We start from the raw sequence: 21,578 nt of genomic DNA on the forward strand, positions 1-21,578 counted from the left end.
CCCTTTATTTAATGAGCTGTGTCTCCTGAGAAACTGAAACAAGCTGGGGTATTGGTGACTCCTTAATCTGTGTCATCACCTCATGTTCTTCCCATAACCCTGCTGGCTGTTCCTTCAAGTGCTTTTTCACCTGGAACATTTCTGGTTGCTCCCTGCTTGTACCCTTTTTCACAGGTGTTTTGTAACTCTCCACAGGTGCATGACAAGACAGAGGATGAAACCTCTACTTTGGCATTTAGAGCTGAAGAGCCTGTGCAGCTTGAAGGAGAGGGAAAAACCCTTGCTGTGGGGTCAGAGTGCACAGAAGTAGCTGTCACTGTGGTTCCTGTTAAATCAGAAAGACAAGATGAAATTCCTGATTTAGACTCTCAAGAGCAAGCTTGTACTGAAGGCCTTCCTAGCAGGGTGCCAGACCAGAGAGAGGAGGAGGAAGATGATGCTGTGCTCCTTGGAGTAAAAAGCATAGAAGTCAGTGTTACTGAGGTTCCTCTGCAGAATGAGGTAAAAACCTCTGCTCTTTCTTCAGAAACAGTTGGCTCAGAAGCAGCTGCAGATGCTGAGCACACCGTGAAGGATGTGGCTGGCAGGCAGATTACAGCAAAAGCTTCTAAGCCTGTGCTAGAGCCACAATGCAGAGAAAAAACAAGTGAAATCACCTCCCAGAGTGATGAAACCCCAGCTGGCAAAATGGAAGATGCTCTGCTTGAAACTGAAACAGACTTAGAGAGCAATACCATGGTCACCAAGACTGCCACACAGATGGAAGCAGACAGCGTATCTAATTTAACATCAACATGCCCAGATATCACTGAAAATGAAAGCACTGTCCTCACTGTCTTAAGTCCTAAGAAATGTGAAACAGTAAGCAGCCTACCTGAAGAAGAGGTTGTGGAAGAAGACCTTGCAGAAACCTTCAGCTGTCAAGACTTTGAGAAAGAAGAAAACAAAAATGAGCAACTGATGGGAAGATCCCAAGACTTATTTGAATCTGGAAAACAGGAAGCTGTGAGAGGTGATGAATATTCATCTGCTGTCCAGCAAGAGGTTTTAACTATGCAAGAGGAGGGCTCTGACTCAGCCTTCCTCCAAGATTTCAGCCTGGAGGCTCTGAAAGTACCTGTGCCTTTAGTAGCTGCAGCAGCTGAAGAGGATGTCATGGCAGAAACCATAATACCTGCAGACACAACAGCAGAAACTGTACAGCCCTTGGCAACCACACCAGAACAAATGGCTTCTGAAGAAGTCCCAGTTACTGCTGTTGACCATTCAGGCTGTGGGACTATAGAGCTTGGAACTGCAGAACCACCTGAGCCTCAAGTAACTCCTGCTTCCATGAATGGAGTATCAGAGGATGAAGAGAGGCCACGGAGTACAGAACAACCCAAACAAAATGGTATTCCTCTAAGTGACAGTCTGTCTGATACCCACATGGAATTTGAGAATGATGTTGTTCAGTCTGTGACCATAGAGTCTCAGAGTACAAAAATTGTATTGAACGCCATCCAGACGGCTGTTCACCAGCTGTCAGAAACAGAAGAGTCTGCCTTTGAGTCAGAGCCCTGCTTTAAGTCCATAGGTAAAAGCCCATCAGATGCAAATATACCTGAACTGCTGGAAAGCATGCAGGTGGATCATCAACTTCCAGTAAAACAGGAGGAGATACTGAGTAAAGAACAAGAGCTCCAGCAATCAGGAATAGTGAAAACTGCTATCTTAACAGAGTCTGCAGAAATTCATACAACTGTAGAAAAAATGAAAGGCATACTGTTAACTTCTGAGATGCTGCAAGATGGACAAAGTCAGAATGCTGTGACAATTCTAACTAGCCCTGAAGACATTTCAAGGGAAAGTGTGAGACTTCAGAAATCAACACTAGAACTAAGTACTTCAGAAGAGTCAACCAAAGACCTCTTAGACACACACCCATCAAAATTAAGGGAAAAAGAGGTTGGGCTGATTAGGGAAATGCCAGACCAACATCCAGGCCAGCAAACATGCAGAGAAAGTGAAGAAGAGCAGCATCACCTGCCAGTGGAAGATGGGAAAAAACAGATATGGGAGGATGATAGTTGCCAAGAAGAAACATCTTGTGATAGTCCACAAAATCAGAACTCGGTGGCTCCTAAAGCCTTGAATGTAAGTAGCATTTTTAGCCAGAAATGTCTATATTTTTTCCAAAATAGGTTTGGAGGTTTCTAAAATTGTTGTGCTTCCATTTTTTTAATATGATTTATTTATTATTCTAGCAAAAGACAGCTGCTCCTCAGTTTAACCAACAGGCCACAGATTTTTTTTCTTTTTTTTTCCCTTCTCAATTTACTCTCTTTCTCCTTCTGGCTATTCAACACCATGTTTATTTTTTGTGCAGCTACCCTCACTGTAATGGCCTTTGACATGCCCTGTAGTTTAGGGTGATATTTCTGGGAGGTAGAAAATGTGGTTTCCAGTTTTCCTTAATATGCACTCATGTGGCACATGTTTAATGTATGGGATTTATTCTGGGAAAAAAAAAAAATTTAAATCCTAAAGAATATGAGTGTTGCCTCCATTGTAAACCTGGAGTGCCTCATGTACTCCATTCACAAATCTGAATCAGAAATGTTCAGGTATGTTTTCTCCTTAGGATATTTACTGCACTTGTTTAACTAAGACCTTTATCTTTGAGAACCGCTTGGGAAAATAAGAATGACAGAGTGAGTTGTCATTAATAAAGCTTTTTTTACTGTTCTCTTTCTTTCAGATGTGCTAAGCATCCATATGGCATTTGGACAGATTCCAGTCCTAGAGAACAGCTGACAATCCTGTGACCAAACCAGGAGCTTTATTCACTACCCTTAATTCTTGGATGTTAACATCTGCTCTTTGAAGACCACACCTTTTTTGTCATTTCTCTTAAAAAACAATGCCTTTAGTGTTGGCTGTATCCACACGTGCATTCCATTCAAAGGTCAATTGCCTTTGCCCAGAATACACCATTTAGTCTGGAAATTTAGACTGAGTGAATGGACAGACGGCTTAAATTTGTGCCACAGTTATTACTGTGCCCTGACGTGATGTGTATCCTGTCTATCACATCTCCTTGAGTCCCTTCACTCATCCCTGAATACATCCACCTTCCTTTTGCACTCTCTCTTACCCCCACGCCCTCTGTAGCTGCCTTGATTTGACCTATGAGTGGCTGTAGATGCTGCTCGACTTGGGTGTGAGGGGGAAGAGGAGAGCTGAGTGAAGAGAGCACTGAAGGCTCCTGGCCAAGTAACAAGATGGCAGGAGCTCCAAATGGCAGGAGCTGGGTCACGCACAAATTCTTGAGCAAGATGCTCAAGATTGATGCCTTTCAGTCTCATTCAGGTGTCTCTATCCATACGTCAGTTGTATTTGTGCAGGCCTGATTTAGTCAGAAATTACAGTGTAGCTTGAAAGGAGATTGAAAATACCCTTCTTCTGTTGTTCCAGACTTCAGGTCTCAGGACTGGACTGTAATGTGTTGAATATTTATATGTATGTCTTAAACCCAATTCTGATTTTAATGTAGAGCTATGACCCTTCTGTACTATTTAGATGTACCCTTAAATGAATTTTGTAGAGTAGCCTGGAGAGGAAATGGATACCATTGGAGCGGAAATTGATAACATGTAGTTTCCTATTTATTGTTCCAGGTCTTTCCCCTTGTAAAATCTCTCAAAAAGTTGGCTGTCTTGCTTTGAATATTTATATGTATATCCTTAACCCAGTTCTGATTTTAATGTAGAACGATGATACTTATCAAGACAAAAGGAGAGCCTGACCTGTGTCAGATCCACCAACCACTTCTACTTGCAGTCCTCCCTGGTCTTTGAGAACCCTCCAGACTTGCCATTTCCCTACTGTCTTGCTTATGTAGTACCACAACCCTCAAATCACACCCCTCTCATTCCAGAGTCCACTCATCTCTGGGCACTGTCCCATCCAACCCCAAGCCTTTACTCAGACAAACACCTTCTAATGGCCTACCTGCATGCAAGGATCCTTCTTTCTCAGCCGCTGCCTAGAACTCTTTCCCACCACAGTTATTTCCTGAAATCCTTTCCACTCCTTTCAATTCCCTGTCCTCACTGAGGGAGGAGTAGGAAGAAGTGTAAGGACTTGGTGATGAATTCTGCCTTGGATTGCAAAAAGCTGATGAGACCTTTGGGGTGCTGAGATCTTAAAAACCTTCACTTAAGGTGCATTTGACTCAAAGCAGCTTAAACCAGAATGAGCAGGGTGATCTAATGATGGAAAAAATCCCTGAGACTTGAGAGTCCTGGGATGTCTGTCCCCAACAGGAGTTGGTCCTCTCTTTTGTTTACATTAAAATCAAATATGGGGTACAAGTCCATAATTTCAGCTCTGATTTCTAAAGTGAAGGTCACAGATCGCACTTTGTGGAACCGATGCCCATCAAGTTGAACAATAGCTCACTATCCTACCTGTATAGTAATTTATTTTAAAATCAACTTTTAGTGTACAAATGCTCTTGTTATGGCAGGTGCTTGCCTCTCCTCAAGGCTGCACGTACAGCAAGCAATGTGACTGATTGCACTGGTGTGATTGCACCATCTGGTGCTCCCCTGCGTGGAAGCATCAAAAGACTTTTCCTTACCTCAGAGCAAATTATATAAATATTTAAAGCCAAACAACGTGGTTTCAAACAATCCAGTCTATCTCTGACCATCGTTAGCAGCAGCTTTCCCCCTTAGCTTTGGGCAATTCAGAGAACCTCGGTTGGTTTCCACAGGTTTAAGTTGACTTGCAAATTAGTCGTGCTCTTAATAACACCTCACAAGTGCAAACTTGGCTGAATTTGTACAAATTGTAATACCTATGTACGTTAAGCCATATTGCAATAACTGCAGCAGGTAAAACAAAATAACAATAGCATGACCTGTGTAATCTTGATTCTTACGTTTATAGCTCCGAAGCTGTTAATAATATGTAAAGTTAATTCTTGTCTGAACCTCATTTAAATAAAACTAGCTTTACAACAATGTAAGTTGTCTTTTGGTAGTAACCAGACAGGTGAGTGCTTAATCTTGCCTGTTTTCTCCATTAATCCAGGGCCTAGGTAAGGAATGCAACAAACTTAACTATAAAACAAATACAAAAGCTCTTTCTTATAACTGATAGCTAAAAAAAATTACTGCACTCGAAACCACACTAATGGTGCAAGGAGCATGCCTCCACATAAAGATACTACTTTGTTCCAGCATATTGCTTTGGCCTCTGAAACTCTTAATTTGAGACTGTGACTTCTGGCTTGTGCTTAAGAGCTTGAAGCTTTCTCTAATCCAATGTACTGGGTTACCAAAATTTGATTTTTTGTTTTTAAGGTAGATTTTCATTGATTAAATAAAATACACTACAGATTTGTTCTAACGTGTGTATGTGGTGTTCTTTTCGTCTTTCTTCATGTAAATTATTTTTCTGATAGTTACTTTCATCTCCTGAGTTAGATTTGCTCCTGACAAGTCATTTGTTGTTGACTGATGTTCAGCTTTTGTTTTGAATTAAACAAACTAGTAACCAAATTAACCAATTTCTACAAAATTTGTATACATCAGAAGAAACTGAAGGAAAAAACTCTCAATTAGATTCAAGAGAGGTGTCAGTATTCAGTGAGCCAGAATGAAAAATTCATGTATGAGTAGCAGATGAAGGACCTTAGGCCTGCCATTGGTGTCTTCCAGGCTCTCCTTCTGCTTAGCTGGGGTATACTCCTCATGGCACTGAACATCCAGAGGTGCTCGTGGTTTATATTCATGGACCTTGGACTTGATATTTGGATTTTTTCCTGCTCTGTTCTATGGCTAAGGATGTTCAGAAGCGTTTGTCTCTAAAAAGACTCTGAACTGATTTTGTAAAGCTACACGTTTACTGTCCTATCTCAGCCAAGATGCCAAATGCAATACCTGCAAATACTTGCCTGCACTGGTCACAGCAGAAGCAGGGACACTGAAACACTCCAGGATGTCTCTCCCTCTTCTTGGTTTCATATTGAGTCAGGGGGCTTATACTGTGGGTGATGGATCTCACTGCCCAACTCCAGTATCTGGAGGTACAGGTCAAACCAGCATCTCCCACCTGACCTTGTGCTCAAGGCACACTTTTACCAGTCCTTACACAAGGTTTATGCATTTATACCATCTTGTTACTGGTTGACATGAAGTTCCTAGGTAGGCATCTAAGTAGGGGTTGGAGACCAACCCATTTGCATCCCAGGGAGGTTTGTGTGCTTTTTTTTTTCTCTTTTGTAGTGCTGTTTTATTGGCATTGGCTCAAGTATCAAGTATGGAAGCAGATCTGGCTTTCACAATCAGATCCAGAGCATATGGGAGGCAGCTGTGCTTGAGGAACCTGCACAGCCTGAATACAGCAAGTGCCTGGGGATGGGCAGGCAGCTTGCCAAAAGCACAAAGAATTCCTGAGATGGCCATGTCTGGCCGCTGAACACTGGATGTTTGTCAGTGACTCTGCCACGTGGGAGGAGAACAGTCCTGAGAAGGCTGATGGCCCTGGATAGAAGGATGTGGTTTGAAATGAAGAGGAATATGGAGCAGAAGGCCAGTGGGATTGGCAGCATAGGGTTTAGAGTCCTGCTCTGGGGGAGATGGATGAGATGTGGTAAAAGACAATGACTCTTAGCTTTGTGAATGTTTTATAATGCTGCTAGCAAGACAGAAGCTTAGACATCATAATACTGATACCTAATTTGGGGCTGATGTAATTTCTAGTTGGCCACTAAATTTAGACTTTACAGGAGTGAGTATGAAAGGGTGTAGTAAAGGTCCATGGCTGTTCTACTCCAACATCCTCTGGACAAAATAATATCAGCTCTTCAGAACTGGAGCAACAGGTTTAAGAAGTGTCTCCTATTCCCCATTACATCCATTTGCAGAGACTTAAAACTCCATTTGTCTCAGTCCTTGGGGATGGCACTTATGATGTGAGGAAATGAGGGAAGCAAAAGTCCAGCCACGGGAACTGCTTCCTGGGAACAGTCTCTGTGTAAAGTCCTCTGGCAGGTTGACCCTCTCCTCATAATCTAGCCTACAGATACATCCCTGTCCCTCCTAAAAAGGCAACAGAATAGAAAGAATAGCCAAAAAGGATGCCTTGTTGTCTAAGGAGCCAGAGAAGAAGGGAATTATAAACTTTGCAAGGAGTTGACAATCTAGCTGCTATCCTAGAAGGCAGGTGTTCCAAGAAGCCTTCAGAAAGCATCCCAACAACCATCCCACTGTGCCTGTTCCCTTGTCACAGTCTTATGTGGCTCCTCAGCCTTACAGTGCTATGGCCTCCTCTCCCCTGCTTGAAGGGAGTATCTATCTCTCTGCTTGGAAAGCAGGTTCCTTGAGAACTTTTTAACAGGTTTCTAGGTTTTCAGCAAACAGTCCCAGGGTCATCATGACAAAGTCAGTGGTGCCTCTCATTTCCCATAGAAACGGCTGTTGTGAAGCAGAAAATCTGGCACACACCCATCTATACTAACACTTCTCCCTTTCACCCTTCCAGTGGTAGCCATGAGGCTCACAGGCTAGAAGAGAGAGAGAAGTGATGCTCAGCCAATATCTGAGAGTACCTGGGTGGTGCCTTCCCAGGTCTTCAAGGCACCCAGACCCAAGGTAACAGAGGGTCGTGGGCTCCCTCTGCCCCATACCACAACAGGACCAAGTTCAAGTTTCTCATGTTTGTGTTTCTGACCCTGGCGACCAGCACTAGGATTGCCTTGTGTGTGCTTGGCAAGACACCAAGGAAGGAGGGCAAACATGGGAGGAGGAGGCAAACATGGGAGGAGGCTGACCTCTGGATTTGAATAGAACTTACTTTTGTGTTTTGAGTTAGCCAAAAAAAAAAAAAAAAAAAAGTGTAGATTTTAAGGCTGGCCCACTAAAGTAAAGGAGGCTGGAGGATTACTTAGAGCTCCGAGAGAAGACTGTGCTTGAAGAGGGCAGGGCAAGGGAGAAACGTTGCCCAAATTGTTTGAGATATTAACTGGAAAGGTAGTCTTCCCACAGGCCCTGGTGGCAATGTGGGTGTTTATTCAGAGGAAACTTGTCTTAGCCCAAATACATCTGCTTGGGTTTTTTTAATTTCCAGGTGGAATTTTCACTATCATTTCATGAGCACAATTAGAATTTTCAAGGACAAATATGAGCTGCTCATTGTTCTGCACCTGACATGAACTGTTCTAAACAAGAATATTTGCTGAACAATATTGAAAGGAGCATTAATCACTCTGGCATAAGTGTACCTGCTGAGGAAATGCTTTTATTGGATTTTTGCATAATCTGTCTTGGTTCTGCAATTGGATTCAGGCTCATGCATCCTCTTTCCTCCCCACAGTTGAGCCAGTTATTGCCTCTCAGTTGCAGGAAAGGAACCTGTATCACTACGGATGGTGTGGCAAAGGCTGGGTGTGTTGCTTACAGTTCTTCATACAGAAATATATTTAATTAAAAAAAAAAAGAAATCAGACAGACCGCTCGAGCCTTTATCAATTCATAGAAGAAGTCTCAGTTTCACCATGACAGGATTATATCAACTATGCTGAAATTACTAGTTTGCTTTCTTTCATACATAAGCAATAGTTGCTTATGGAAAGAATAAATACACTACTTCTTTCTATATTAATTTCTTTATGTGTCTCAAGGCTGTGGACATTCCCGTTATCTATTAGTTCTTTATTTTCACAATAAAACAAACATCACATTTTGGTTTTGCTTTCCCATTAAGAGCTTGGGTTACCGGTAAGCATCAAACCTTACAATCTAAGCAGAAGAGATGATTTAGCTTCAAGCTTCAAAAATTTCCAGTTTTGGTTGTGGCAAATGTACAGGAGTGCAGTGGTGAAATAATAAGGCAAAACAACCTGTTATGCTTCTGTATCATACTGTAGCAACAAGGAACCTTGGCACATCCCTGAAAAACAATGTAATGCATCTTGAATTTGAGTTGTAAATGACGTAAGGTATCGATTAATTGTCCCCATTGAGTGGCAAGGTGCAACAAGCAGGAAAGTGGCAGTGAGTGCTGCTGATAACATGCAGGGAAACAGAAGAGCACAGCTGGAGGACTTCAGGAACAGAGACAAACATACACTACGTGATGTAGGACTGCTGTTACTGGAAACAAACCTGCTTATTATGACAAACTTGGCATTAGAAAAAAATCAGACAGGCTCCACAATCTGCTGCAAAAACAGGAAGAGGTTGGAAATAGTTGAAAAAAGAGGGTGCTTTTATTGAACATTAATTTGTGACCTGTTTGTGGCAGCACAACAAAGTAAAACAGCTTCTCCAGAGCAGCCAGGGGAAGCAGGGTTGCATATAAAGAGTGAGAGCTTCCTGGGGGCTGCGGGTCCCACTCTGCAGAGATGAGTGGGAAATGGAAGGGGAAAGGTGGGATCTTGTTTCTTTATTCTCTCTGTTTTTTCCTGAAGCCAGGAAATACATTGTGCTGGCTATGAAGTTTACGTTTTAAGTACTGAACTTTTATACTTTCTGTTGACCTCAAGCCAACTGCATTTTAACCTAAAACACTCTTCCAGAACTCAAGCCTGCTGTGACTGTGGCTGCTCCTCCAGGCAAAGATGTTCTTACCACTCATTGCTATGTGCAAATCCCCAGAATTACAAAAAAAATATCACTCTCATCTCCCCAGAACCCCCCACAAAACCTCAACAAAACACTGAAAGTGAAGTGAGTTCCTTCTGTACATAGTGGAGAGAAAACCAGCTTTATAATAAATGAAGTCCATGAATAAATAATTGACTGCAGCAGATAAAGGCATTAGGGACACAGGCATCTCTGTGAAGTAATTTTTAAAGAAAATGTTCATATATACAAACAAACATTTGAAGTAAGAATATCTTCACTTTAAATAGAAGTTAATCTCTTTGAGGTAACATTTAGTAATGAACTAAAGATGCTGTGAAGACAGTGCTTTTCCTTTCTGCAGGTAGAGAGGGGGTTAAGAGTTTTTAAAGCTTGCTAAACCCAAGAAATATTAAAGTATCTCAACAAGTAATTATGATTTGTGTCAGTGCAGATGAGTTTTTTTCCTCATTACCTGATTTCTTAAGTATTACCATTTTTATTACCATTTTCTTAAGTAACGGTAATTTTTCATTACCATTTTCTTAAGTAAAAGAAGGGGACACCAAAACCCTCTAATTGGATCCTACTCAAGATACAGGACATAAAGTTGAGAAGGTTATGTTTGAATTTTAGATGAGCTAGACTGAAATAATAATGATTCTTCAGCTCAGAAGAGCTTAAAATAGACTGTCAAATGAGCAGTGCTGAGGTTAGCCCGTTAAAGTGTTACAGAAGAAAAATCACCACTCTTTTTTTATTCTGCTGTGAACTCAAGATGCAAGCAAAATATAGGAACAGACTCACTAAAGGGAGAAAATACTCTTTTTTTTTTTAAGCAGAGAAAATTAAATGCAGGGAGAAGTAGTGCTGATGCTTTGAAAATTAACATTTCTCACCTCTCCATCAGAAGGGAGCACGTGGGGCTGTGGGAGCAGCTGGACCTTTGTGTATTCTCTGTGTTTGTGTGCATGCACATGTGCACTACCACCAGCAAGGACATGCTCAGGCTCTGTCTCCTCTCTGGGCCTGGGGCAGCTGGAAATGCAGTAGCATCAGCAGCAGCAGCAGCACTCGCTTTTGCAGGGACGGGTGGTGCTGAAGACCCAACTGTTAGTGCCCCTTGGCTTTGCACTCCCTGGGGCAGCTGGAATATCACATGCAGGGAAGTGTCAGTGCTGCCTCTGTGCCAAAGGTCCTGTGCCACCTGCTCCTCGGCTCATGGCTCTCTGCTGTCTGCCAACACTGTGAGGGACACGAAACACTCCCTGAGGCTCATTTCCAGTCCTCTTCTCCTCACTCAAAGCTGGCGCACCTGTGATACCTGGGCATCCGAGGAGCTGGTCAGGGAGGATGCTGTTCTTTTGCTGCTCTCCAACAGCTGCTTCTGCCTCCAGTGTCTCTTCCTACAAGTAGTGGGTGCTCAGACTCAGAAAAAGGCTCCCCTTTCACCACAGAAGCAAAAATTTTAAAAACTTTAGACAAAAATTTTAAGATGCACCCTGAAGTTTAGGAAACTGATTCTCTCACACTTCAGAACATTTATTCTCATATATATTCCTATCTATCTCTCCATCTCTCATTACCTCATGTGCTTACAGTGCAAAAGACAGACACTCATCCAAGGCCCTCCCACAAGTCTTGTCATAGCACAAAGTGTTCTTGCCAAGATGCTGAGGACATGGGCAGGTCAGTGGCAGTGACTGTCACGTCCTGCCTTCTAAATGGTTGAGTCACACCAAGACATCAGCCTGGTCTTGGTCAATTCTGAGAGTATAAGGAAATTCCTTTTCTCACCACTGAAGGTGTGTACCTGCCACTGCAAGCCTCGGCATTTTGTGCTTCTGAGTGCTCGGCAGTCCCCTCTGTGCAAAGGACTCCGCTCTCTGGGGCAAGCCCGATGCAAGGCAGAGCAGTGCAGCCTCGGTACAGGAACACTGCCACAGGAAAGCTCTTCGGGTGTGCAGCGCCTGTCCCCGGGCAGGGCTGCCGGACAGCCCCCAGGATGCCGGGGTGGTTGCACTGGTGTCACTGCACCATCTAGTGCTGCCTGCTGCTCCTCACCGCTTGCCTTCAGCCAGACGGAGGCTCAGCTGCTTTCTCACAAGCCGATGGGGACTGCACTGAGTGAGGTGCGGGTAGAACCGAACTTCCGTTTCATAAGCACCCCAAAAGGCAGAGAAGTCGATGTGCAAAGGCAGCAGCTTCTTGTAGCCGCTGTTGTCCCTGGTAGGTGAGCTCCCATCCGGCAGGGATGGCTGCTAAAGAGGAAAAGAGGAAGCTCGCATCGGTCATGTACCTGCTCAAAATGCACATGCACAAAACTTAGTTAAGCTGCTTCAGCGGGCTCGGAAGGGACAACACAGGTTCTGTCCCAGTGTCTGTCTGCGTTCGGCACGGGCCTGAAGCAAGTGAGGAAGAGGTGAGGCAGCAGCAGAAATAAGGCCCAGGCTCTCAGGGGCTGCCCTGAGGCACAGCTCCTGGGAAGGTCTGGTGTGTGAGGGGAGCAGCCCCGTTTGGCTGCAGAGGGAGCAGCCTGAACTCCGGACACCGAGGCCAGCAGGAGGCAAGGTCTGCTGCCTCTGCAGCCCTGCAGGAGTCACTGGTACTTTCTGACAGGCCTGAAAGTCATCAGAAGTAACTGCAACAGACCAGACTTCCAAGCTGGAAGGCAGGATTGTGCCAGTTTACCCCAAAAGGCCTTCAGAAGCCCATCTACCAGCAGCCGAGCTGCTGGGGCTCTCCTGCTTCCCAGGGTGGTAGAGGGGACACCTGCAGCATGAGGGAGGAGGAACCATGAGCAGCCTCAGCCAGGCAACTCCTTCTGATAAGCAAAAGACTTGTGAGTTAATGAGTGTGTGAATTGTTGAAGCAGTTAAGTTAGAGACCTGAGAATTTAGACTAGGGTACTGTGTCCTTGTTTGATTTTTTCCTAGTGAGTCCATGAAGTAAATCTTGATTCACAGTGTATGTGAATGTGAGAAATCCAAACAAACTGTAACATTTTATCGGTGTCAGAAGTTGGATCTCTCAGACACACTGTGCTGGCAGGCACAGCTGCTTTGCCATGGCAAATGAGGCAGTTGGGTATGTGTGAGTCTAGACAGTATATGTGTGTGTCTCTTGATGATGAATGAAAAACTGAAATAGTGACTCTCAATGAAACCTGCCTCCCCCTGTAGCAATTAATTACTAGATGCCAGCTTTATTGCCTGCTGGCCGTGGCAGCCAGTGTGCAGACTGTCTGAGAACTCCTGGTCTAGCTGTATTGGAAGAAGCAGGTTCCATAGTCCCAGACAACACCTTTCTCCAGAGCCAAATCTTCCAGCAGTTATCCATGAGTAGGGACATCTTTGCCCCATAGGAAAGGAAGCATAGGAAGCATTGTAATCATTAGCTTTAGCCAGGGTTAAGTAATAGTATGTTCCAAGAGGTCCTCCAGTATACGTTGGCAGATGTACCAGCATATACCACAAAATATAAAATAACAGAGGAAAACCTCAGCTGAAGGTTCAGGAAAGGCCATGGAACTGATGCAGCAGGTCCAGAAGAGGGCCAAGAATATGATCAGGGCACTGGAACACCTCTCCTGTGAAGACAGGCTGAGGGAGCTGGGGTTGTTCAGCTTGGAGAAAAGGTGGCTCAGGGGAAACCTAATGGTGACTGCAGTGCCTGAAGGGGCCTGCAGGAAGGCTGGAGATGGACTGTTTGCAAGGGCCTGTAGTGATAGGAGAAAGGGCAATGGTTTAAAATTAGAGAAGAGTAGATTTAGATTGGATGTTAGGAAAAAGTTCTTTATAATGAGGGTAGTGGAAAAATGGAACAGGTTGTGAAGGGAGGTAGTTGAGACAGTATCCCTGGCAATACTCAAGGTGAGGTTTGATGAGGCTCTGAGCAACCTGATCTAGTTGAAGGTGTCTCTACTTTCTGCAGAGGGGTTGGATTAGATGACATTTAGAGGTGCCTTCAACCCAAATTATTCTATAATTCTATAAAGTAGAAAAGAGCTGATCTTTCTCTATGCAAAAAGGAGAAAGCAAAATGGGGAAATAGAGGAGCATCCACAGTCACTACTGCATGTAAATAGTTATGAAAAACATGTTTAGGTAAAAAAGCAGTCTCCTAGTCAGTTAAATGCTCTGACAATGCCTGTTTTAGAGAAATTTGCTGAGTTTGCCACATCAACCTACGTCAAGTCATATAGTCCTCTATAATCTGTACCCAGGGATGGCAGCAACACTGTATAAAAAGAAAGTAATGACTAAAGTGGTGGATTAAGATCTTAAGATGTAAGACCTGGGATATCCAATCTATCAGCACTGCCCTGAGACCATGAATATGCAGGAAATGAAGGCTGGAGCTTGATCTTGTGACAGTCCCAGTGACTGCTACTTGCCCTGACGAGGAACCAGGTATTGAGGTGACAGTAGTAGTTTATGACCACTGCTTTAAGACATTCCCTGTCAACACAGAAGCCCAAATGGATATGGTAGCTAAGAGCACTTTAAAAGGATAGCCTCCACTTATCAAACAATTAATTTCAATTTTAAGTGTCCATGGGAGAATCACTGTTTACCTACTGACTAAATTAATTCTGTGTAATGGACCAGCACTCCACCCAGCCTTACTCTTATGCCCTCATGATGGTGCCTTTTAGGTAAGGATTTACTGAAAGGTCAAATGTGGGTGGACCCATGAGGAAAATAATAAGCAAGGACAAACCTCCTTTACCATAGTTTGCCTCATATTGATGCACCCCTGTTATCCTGTCACAGACAGACACTGCCTTAGCCCATAGCAAGCTAGTTAGCTCTCCACATTATGAGTTCCCTTCCTGATGCCATCCATCCTCTTACTTCACTGACAAAACAGTTCAAAGACCAGGCAATCCCTGGCAATTCTCCTCTCCCTACAGGTCTCCTATATGGCCTTGAGAGAAGCCTAATGGCAAGTGGCAGCTAACAGCAGGCTGAGGAGACCTGGCTGTTGCTGTCAAAGTGCCCACCATGGCTGTTCCCATTACGCCTGATATAGTCAATTCTCTTAATGATATCTTCTCGTATCTCATTGACATGAGAGATGTTGAGGTTTTTTTACGATTCCAGCACTGGAGGCAGCTAGGATGAGCTTTACTTGCACTGGGCAGGGACTTCAGAATACACTTACTGGCCCGTCACCAGGTGTAAACCATCGGCTCACTATACACGGTGTAGCTCACGCTACAATGGCTTAAATTCTGGAAGTGTTAAAATTTCCACAAGAGGTCACTGTGGGGGCGGGCATCAGTGGTGTCCTAAAGAAAGAGGTGGTGCCTTCGGAGAACGGGCAGGCAGGCTACGGAATCTTTGCTACAACACACCCACAGACAACTGGGGAAGATACCAGAAGAAAAGAGAGAAGGGCCCATTCACGAATGCATCGTCCGGGGAGTCAAACAGCCTCCGGTGTGGTACTACAAGAAATTAAATGGTTAGCCCTACTCCATAATAAGAAATAAGAGTTATGTGCTGTTCTAGGACTTCAGGATCCTGTTCAGGAGGGCACATCTTTCAGGTTTTAGTATAATCTCCTAAGCAGTCCATTACTTAGAGAAAAATGTAATTTGGGAATGGACCCCACAATGTAATGAGCCCCCTAGAGCTCTTAAAGAAACCTCTTAAGTGTGTTTCAGTCATTGGATCTCACCCTGTGTGCCCCCCCCACACACACACTCATGTATCCAGGTGGGAGAGAAGAGATATTGGTGGAGACAAAAAGCAACAGGGGCTGCCTGCATCCACATGACAACCCCATCACTTTGAGCTTCAAATTACAGCAGATTTTAGTGTGAGAATGCAGTCATATGTAATTATACCACTACTAATTTACAATTGTGAAAAGAAAACCTGATTTTGAATAGGAAACCAAAGATCACATATTTGCAGGAAAAGCATGAAAATGGTCAGTGGATCTGGTCAGTGGGGTTATTATGAGGGCAAATACACTTCCCCTCAAGTAAAGCATTTTGAAAATAGGAAATAGCATGAGAATTTCTTTCCACAGTAAGCACAGAGTGCCTCAATCACAAAACTTTCTGCACTTCAGTGGAATCTGAATCAGAAAATGTGATAGGTATAGTCTCTCCCTAGACCATTTACTGCACTTGTTTAACTGAGACCTGAGTTATCTCCATGTCTGAGAACTGGGAAAATCAGATGGTCTTGAGAGAGTAAGTTACCATTAATAAAACTTTTTAAATTGTCTTATTTCTGTGAGATGTGCTAATAAGCATTTTTGTGCCATTTGGAAAGATGCCAGTCTTGGCAAACAACTATCAAGCCCTCTGTGGTGAAGCCGGGAACTTCATTCACGGTGATTAATTCAGGGATGCCAACAGTTGCTCTTTTGAAGACTTCACCTCTTTGCCATGGTCATTAAAAAGCAGCGCTTTTCATGCTCAGTATGCTACACGTGTGCTTTGTGCAAAGAGCTGTGAAACTGCCACAAGATCCTGGCAGATGCCTCAATTACTCCCCTCACAGGGGTAAGGACTCCTCTGACTTCTTTTCCCTTTCCTGTGAGGACACAGGGACAGAAACGGGTGTCTCCTGCACACGTTCTCAGGTGAAAGGGGTAACTAAAGCTGAAATTACGGAAGACAAAGGAAGAAGGGGAGCAAAACACATTCTGTTCAGTGCTGCAACGCTTTATATTTTCGTTTGGCATCATTCCAGCTAAACATGCAGCATCCTGTGCCCGCACTCTCCACACATTTCACTTTATTAATGCAAAATACTTCCGTGTAGGTTCGGTGTCTTGTATGTTCCCACTCTTTTAAGAGGAAACAGTTAACAGAATGGAAAAAGAAAACAACAAACCAAAACAAAGCAAACCGAAACCCCGCCCCAAAACAGGAAAGGTGTTGTCCTTATAGGTGTGGTCACCCTTTAGGTGGCTGCTTCCTGAGGCACTGCTTGGTTCTCTCATTCTCTCCCTGTTTGAGCCGCTGTTTCAGCACAGATCAGCTCTGCACGCAGCTGGAATCTGATTCCAGACTGCATCACCCTTTGGATGATTTTTGTTTTCACGAGCAGCAGACGGAGCTCAGGAAAGAGCGGTGACACCGTGGCCCTTTGCTCCGAACACACCTTTCGCTACACTCCGGTCTCAACACGACTCTGGCCTGTGGAAAGAGTCAGTCCAGTCTGAAGTAAAATCCTGGTGATTCATTTCTGCTGCCCACGCCAGGAGCAGGCACTGACACGCAGACACCGAGCAGCGTGGGACAGCGTCCCTGGGCTCACACCGCCAGTGGGGGACACACACACACACACACACACACACACCCACTCCAGGCAGGAGGCGCTAACGCCCGCCCTCCGCCCGCTGCCTTCCCGCCCTCCGCATGCGTGATTCCCTCACTCCCTCAAGCCGGGTCTCTGGTGTGTGTTATCGCTCCCGCAGGGAGCCTCCCGCCGCCCGCCATCAATCCCGGCGGATATCCGACCCCCTCCTCTAAGCACGGAGAGCCGCCGGAGCCGCCGAGCTGAGCATGCGTCCCGCCGCGCTCCCCCCTGCGGGTGCCGTTGCCTCTCGTCCCGGAGGCAGGGGGAGTGTCCGTGGTGGTGGCGGGGACGCGCCGTGTTGGCTTCCAGTCCCTTGGGGTGCACGCTCCGGGCAATCCGCCTGTGAAATTCGGCGTGCAGGTTGCTGCTGTCACCACAAGGATCGATCCTGCGTATTGTAGAGAGGAGCGTGTTACTTACACAAACCTCATAGATGGCAAGAGGGTGGTGCATGGGAGCACCCTTCAAGTCAAACTTGGGGTATGTTTTTTTTTTTTTAAAAAAAATGCAAATGGTATTACAGCTTTATTGACAATAAGTAAGGCAGGAAAACTTTTAAGTTTAATACACTTCATGAACACGGGTGAAGTTCCTCTGGGGATTCTTTTCCAGTCTTTGTACACAAATTAGAGTTGGGGTTAAGACTTTTAGGACAAATTAGGACCTTTCCTAGGTCTCTTTGATTTATTAATATTGATAAAGATGTTGCATGTATACCTCAAAATGAGCTTTTTTCTTCTTTCTTAATTATGTGTAAGAATGCCATTATATCAAAGAATAAGATTACTATTAAACAATTGCATCTCCTTACTCCATGTAGTGTCTGTGTCTGGAGGCGTGTGTGCCAGTAACTACAGTGGTGGTAGCTTAGTAATAGGACATCCTTTTCCTAATCAGTGCACACAACTCACGTACAGGTGAATATTTCACTTCACATCCTTCAAGTACTGCTCTTGGGATGCAAGGACCTGCCCTGTGTGTGTGTAGCCCTGCTAATTTTCCAGGCCTTACCCTTCTGTAGAGCAGTCAGGAAGGAACTTCTCCTGCTGGGATGGGAAGCTCTCAGATGAAAACCAGTACATAGGATGTGACCAGGGTCAACATTTAGGCCTACCCAAAAGCATGTGCTTGTCCTCATCCACGGCTGCACTTGCAGAGGCTGACCATGCCAGCACAAAAATGACCCAATTTGGAGTCAACAGCTTTGAGAGAAAATGGTTTTGGTTAGTCCTGAATGGGAGATGCAGTGGCATTCTTATATGTATAAAATAAAATTTGGTAATATTTAAAATGATGGATTTTTCTGTCAGTGAAGATGAAAAGACATGGTCCCTTGTGCACCTGCCACTGCAAGCCTCGGCATTTTGTGCTTCTGAGTGCTCGGCAGTCCCCTCTGTGCAAAAGACTCCGCTCTCTGGGGCAAGCCCGATGCAAGGCAGAGCTGCCCGAGTCCTTTCCGTCCCCTCTGGCTTTCCAGTGCAGCCTCGGTACAGGAACACTGCCACAGGAAAGCTCTTCGGGTGTGCAGTGCCTGTCCCCGGGCAGGGCTGCCGGACAGCCCCCAGGATGCCGGGGTGGTTGCACTGGTGTCACTGCACCATCTAGTGCTGCCTGCTGCTCCTCACCGCTTGCCTTCAGCCAGACGGAGGCTCAGCTGCTTTCTCACAAGCCGATGGGGACTGCACTGAGTGAGGTGCGGGTAGAACCGAACTTCCGTTTCATAAGCACCCCAAAAGGCAGAGAAATCGGTGTGCAAAGGCAGCAGCTTCTTGTAGCCGCTGTTGTCCCTGGTAGGTGAGCTCCCATCCGGCAGGAATGGCTGCTAAAGAGGAAAAGAGGAAGCTCGCATCGGTCAAGTTTTGGGCACATGCACAAAACTTAGTTAAGCTGCTTCAGCGGGCTCGGAAGGGACAACACAGGTTCTGTCCCAGTGTCTGTCTGCGTTCGGCACGGGCCTGAAGCCAGTGAGGAAGAGATGAGGCAGCAGCAGAAATAAGGCCCAGGCTCTCAGGGGCTGCCCTAGGGCACAGCTCCTGGGAAGGTCTGGTGTGTGAGGGGAGCAGCCCCGCTTGGCTGCAGAGGGAGCAGCCTGAACTCCGGACACCGAGGCCAGCAGGAGGCAAGGTCTGCTGCCTCTGCAGCCCTGCAGGAGTCACTGGTACTTTCTGACAGGCCTGAAAGTCATCAGAAGTAACTGCAACAGACCAGACTTCCAAGCTGGAAGGCAGGATTGTGCCAGTTTACCCCAAAAAGTCTTCAGAAGCCCATCTACCAGCAGCCGAGCTGCTGAGGTTCTCCTGCTTCCCAGGGTGTTAGAGGGGACACCTGCAGCATGAGGGAGGAGGAACCATGAGCAGCCTCAGCCAGGCAACTCCTGCTGATAAGCAAAAGACTTGTGAGTTAATGAGTGTGTGAATTGCTGAAGCAGCTAAGTTAGAGACCTGAGAATTTAGATTAGTTTGTTGGAAGGGGATTGCATCCTTGTTTAATTTTTTCCTAGTGAGTCCATGAAGTAAATCTTGATTCACAATGTATGTTCCACTGTGAGTGTGAGAGACACAAACGGATTGTGACAGTCTGCTACGTCACTGCTGAAACTGGACTTACAGAATACAGTAGTAACAAAATGGAAAATGCTTTGACCCTGTGTCTGAGAGAATAAGGAAAAGGATTGAAGGAACCATTTTACCAAGAAGATCCATTAGAAAGCACAGGGGCTGCTTCAAATCCTGGCCATACAGTCAGCAATCTGGAGACAGGCTATGGATCTGTGCTGTAGCACACTGCAATGTCAGGTACTTCTTCCACGCTCTACAGAGCATGTACAAGCAAGTGTATGTATGTCCTAACTCGCACTTTATGGCTCTGCTTCTCTATTCTCTGAGTAGATTTCTGAAGGTTCTAGGAAAGCTTCCCTTTAGGCCAAGGCAATAGATGTAGACTGAATATTAGGAAGTCCTCCTGCAGACAGCAGCTCCTTTGGCAGAAGGGCTAAAATAGCTGCACTGCAAGGAGTGGCAACAGGTTACTGAGAACTGTGCTGAGCTCTGCATCTTGGCACATGTGATCTGTTCAACGACAGCATGGCAGCAAGGCCACATTATAACAACAATGTGTGTTTTGTAGTTTTGGCTGAATTTCACTAAAATATTTCCTTTTAGTGGCAGGCCTTGTAGAAACCTGTATTTATATAGTGAGTTTCACATAACTCCACGTCACCATGGATCATCTGGCAAATATATATTAAAGAGGTGTGATGCAAATGGCAGCTTTCTTCTTTCTGTGTTTTGTTCTGGTTTTGGTATGAGTGGGATTTCATTATCCAGTGACAAAACCAGCCATTTTTAAAACAAAAACAAATGAGAAAACAAGATCTGTAGAAATGCAAACATACTGCCTCAGGAAGGACAACAGCTGGTATTTTTAAAGAGACAGCCTTTATCACTGGTAGTCTATCATCTAGATTTCAGTACTAAGGTGTGCTGCTGTAACTAACTAATATTTACAGTTTGATGTAGGTGTCTTAAATGAAATTTAAGTACCCTAAATACTCCTAATTATCCATAGCTATGAAGTGTCTTGCCACATGGAAATAACAGTGAACTCTCAAAAAGCAATAAGTAAATAAATGACAGTCTTCAAAAATGAACTCTTCCTTAGTTGTGTTTACTTTTTAAGATTAAAAGATGTGGAAATCCAATCAAGGAAAAATACTTTTAAATTGATTATGCAGTAATTAATTCAGTCTTCAATTGCTTCGGCCAAATATAACTAAGGAACCCTATTACTGTAAGAAAAAAAAAAAAAGCTAAGTACTTTAAAAAGCTAATCTTGCTGTTAAGCAGATAGGGAAAAACCATTTCAAGGGATCATGATGCCACTGGGCACCATAGAACCTATTCTTGTCTAACCAAGTTTCCTTAATGTAAAAAGTCTTTTTTTCTTTTCTTGTGACTGAAATTATTATTTATGGGATTTGGAGCTGAAGAGTCAAAAAGAAGGTTTTCTTAACATCAAGATGGGAACTTAGGCTTTTGCAATGTAAACAGGAGTACAGTTTACTAGTATAACACTAGTAACAACACTAGTATATTCTACTAAATTCCACCTCCCCAGCAGAAGCAAAATGATAACCAGATCAGTGACCCAGAAGACACGATACAAACTTAACAAAAAATACAGATAGCGGAGGACTGCAGTCTTTACTTTTGAAAGTGAAATTATCTCTTACTTCTATTGAGCTGATGGATTTGTAGGTGTTTGGTACTTCTGAAGTCAAGGCAGAGGTGTCTGATTAACTTCAGTTACTCCTTCAGAAATATACGGGGGCTGGAGGACATTCAAGGCCCACAGCCTTGAATTATGAGCAGATTTTCACTGATCGTTCAGTAGTTCCTGCAAAACTGTCATCTTTAATTTGGTAGGAAATTCACACCTTCAGCATGTGAGCAGACTGAATGAGCAATGAGCAACTCAGTCAAAAAGCTTGAGTCAAAAGCTTCAAGATAAAACCTGAAGTTTTCTGTAATAATAATTCAGATGGGATTTAACAAAGAAGCTTGAACAAAACTATAATTGTGCGGTAACTACTCACATTCTTGGTGTAGCTGTTAGTAATCAGAATATTCAGTTTCTGATT

General features: G+C 44.4%; 1 protein-coding gene across 3 annotated transcripts in view; it reads left to right on the plus strand.

Moving 5' to 3' along the window:
• The window catches only part of AKAP12 (A-kinase anchoring protein 12), a 32,007-nt gene extending 26,610 nt beyond the window's left edge, over nt 1-5,397 (plus strand). For all 3 annotated transcript variants that reach the window (XM_071740562.1, XM_071740564.1, XM_071740565.1), the window contains 2 exons: nt 196-2,136; nt 2,741-5,397. In XM_071740562.1, the coding sequence (XP_071596663.1) occupies nt 196-2,136; nt 2,741-2,749 (1,950 nt within the window). In that variant the 3' untranslated portion in view covers nt 2,750-5,397. The remainder of the gene's footprint in view (nt 1-195; nt 2,137-2,740) is intronic.
• Nucleotides 5,398-21,578: the final 16,181 nt, after the last annotated feature.

Source organism: Heliangelus exortis, chromosome 3, assembly GCF_036169615.1.
Source record: "Heliangelus exortis chromosome 3, bHelExo1.hap1, whole genome shotgun sequence".
Lineage (NCBI taxonomy): Eukaryota > Metazoa > Chordata > Aves > Apodiformes > Trochilidae > Heliangelus > Heliangelus exortis.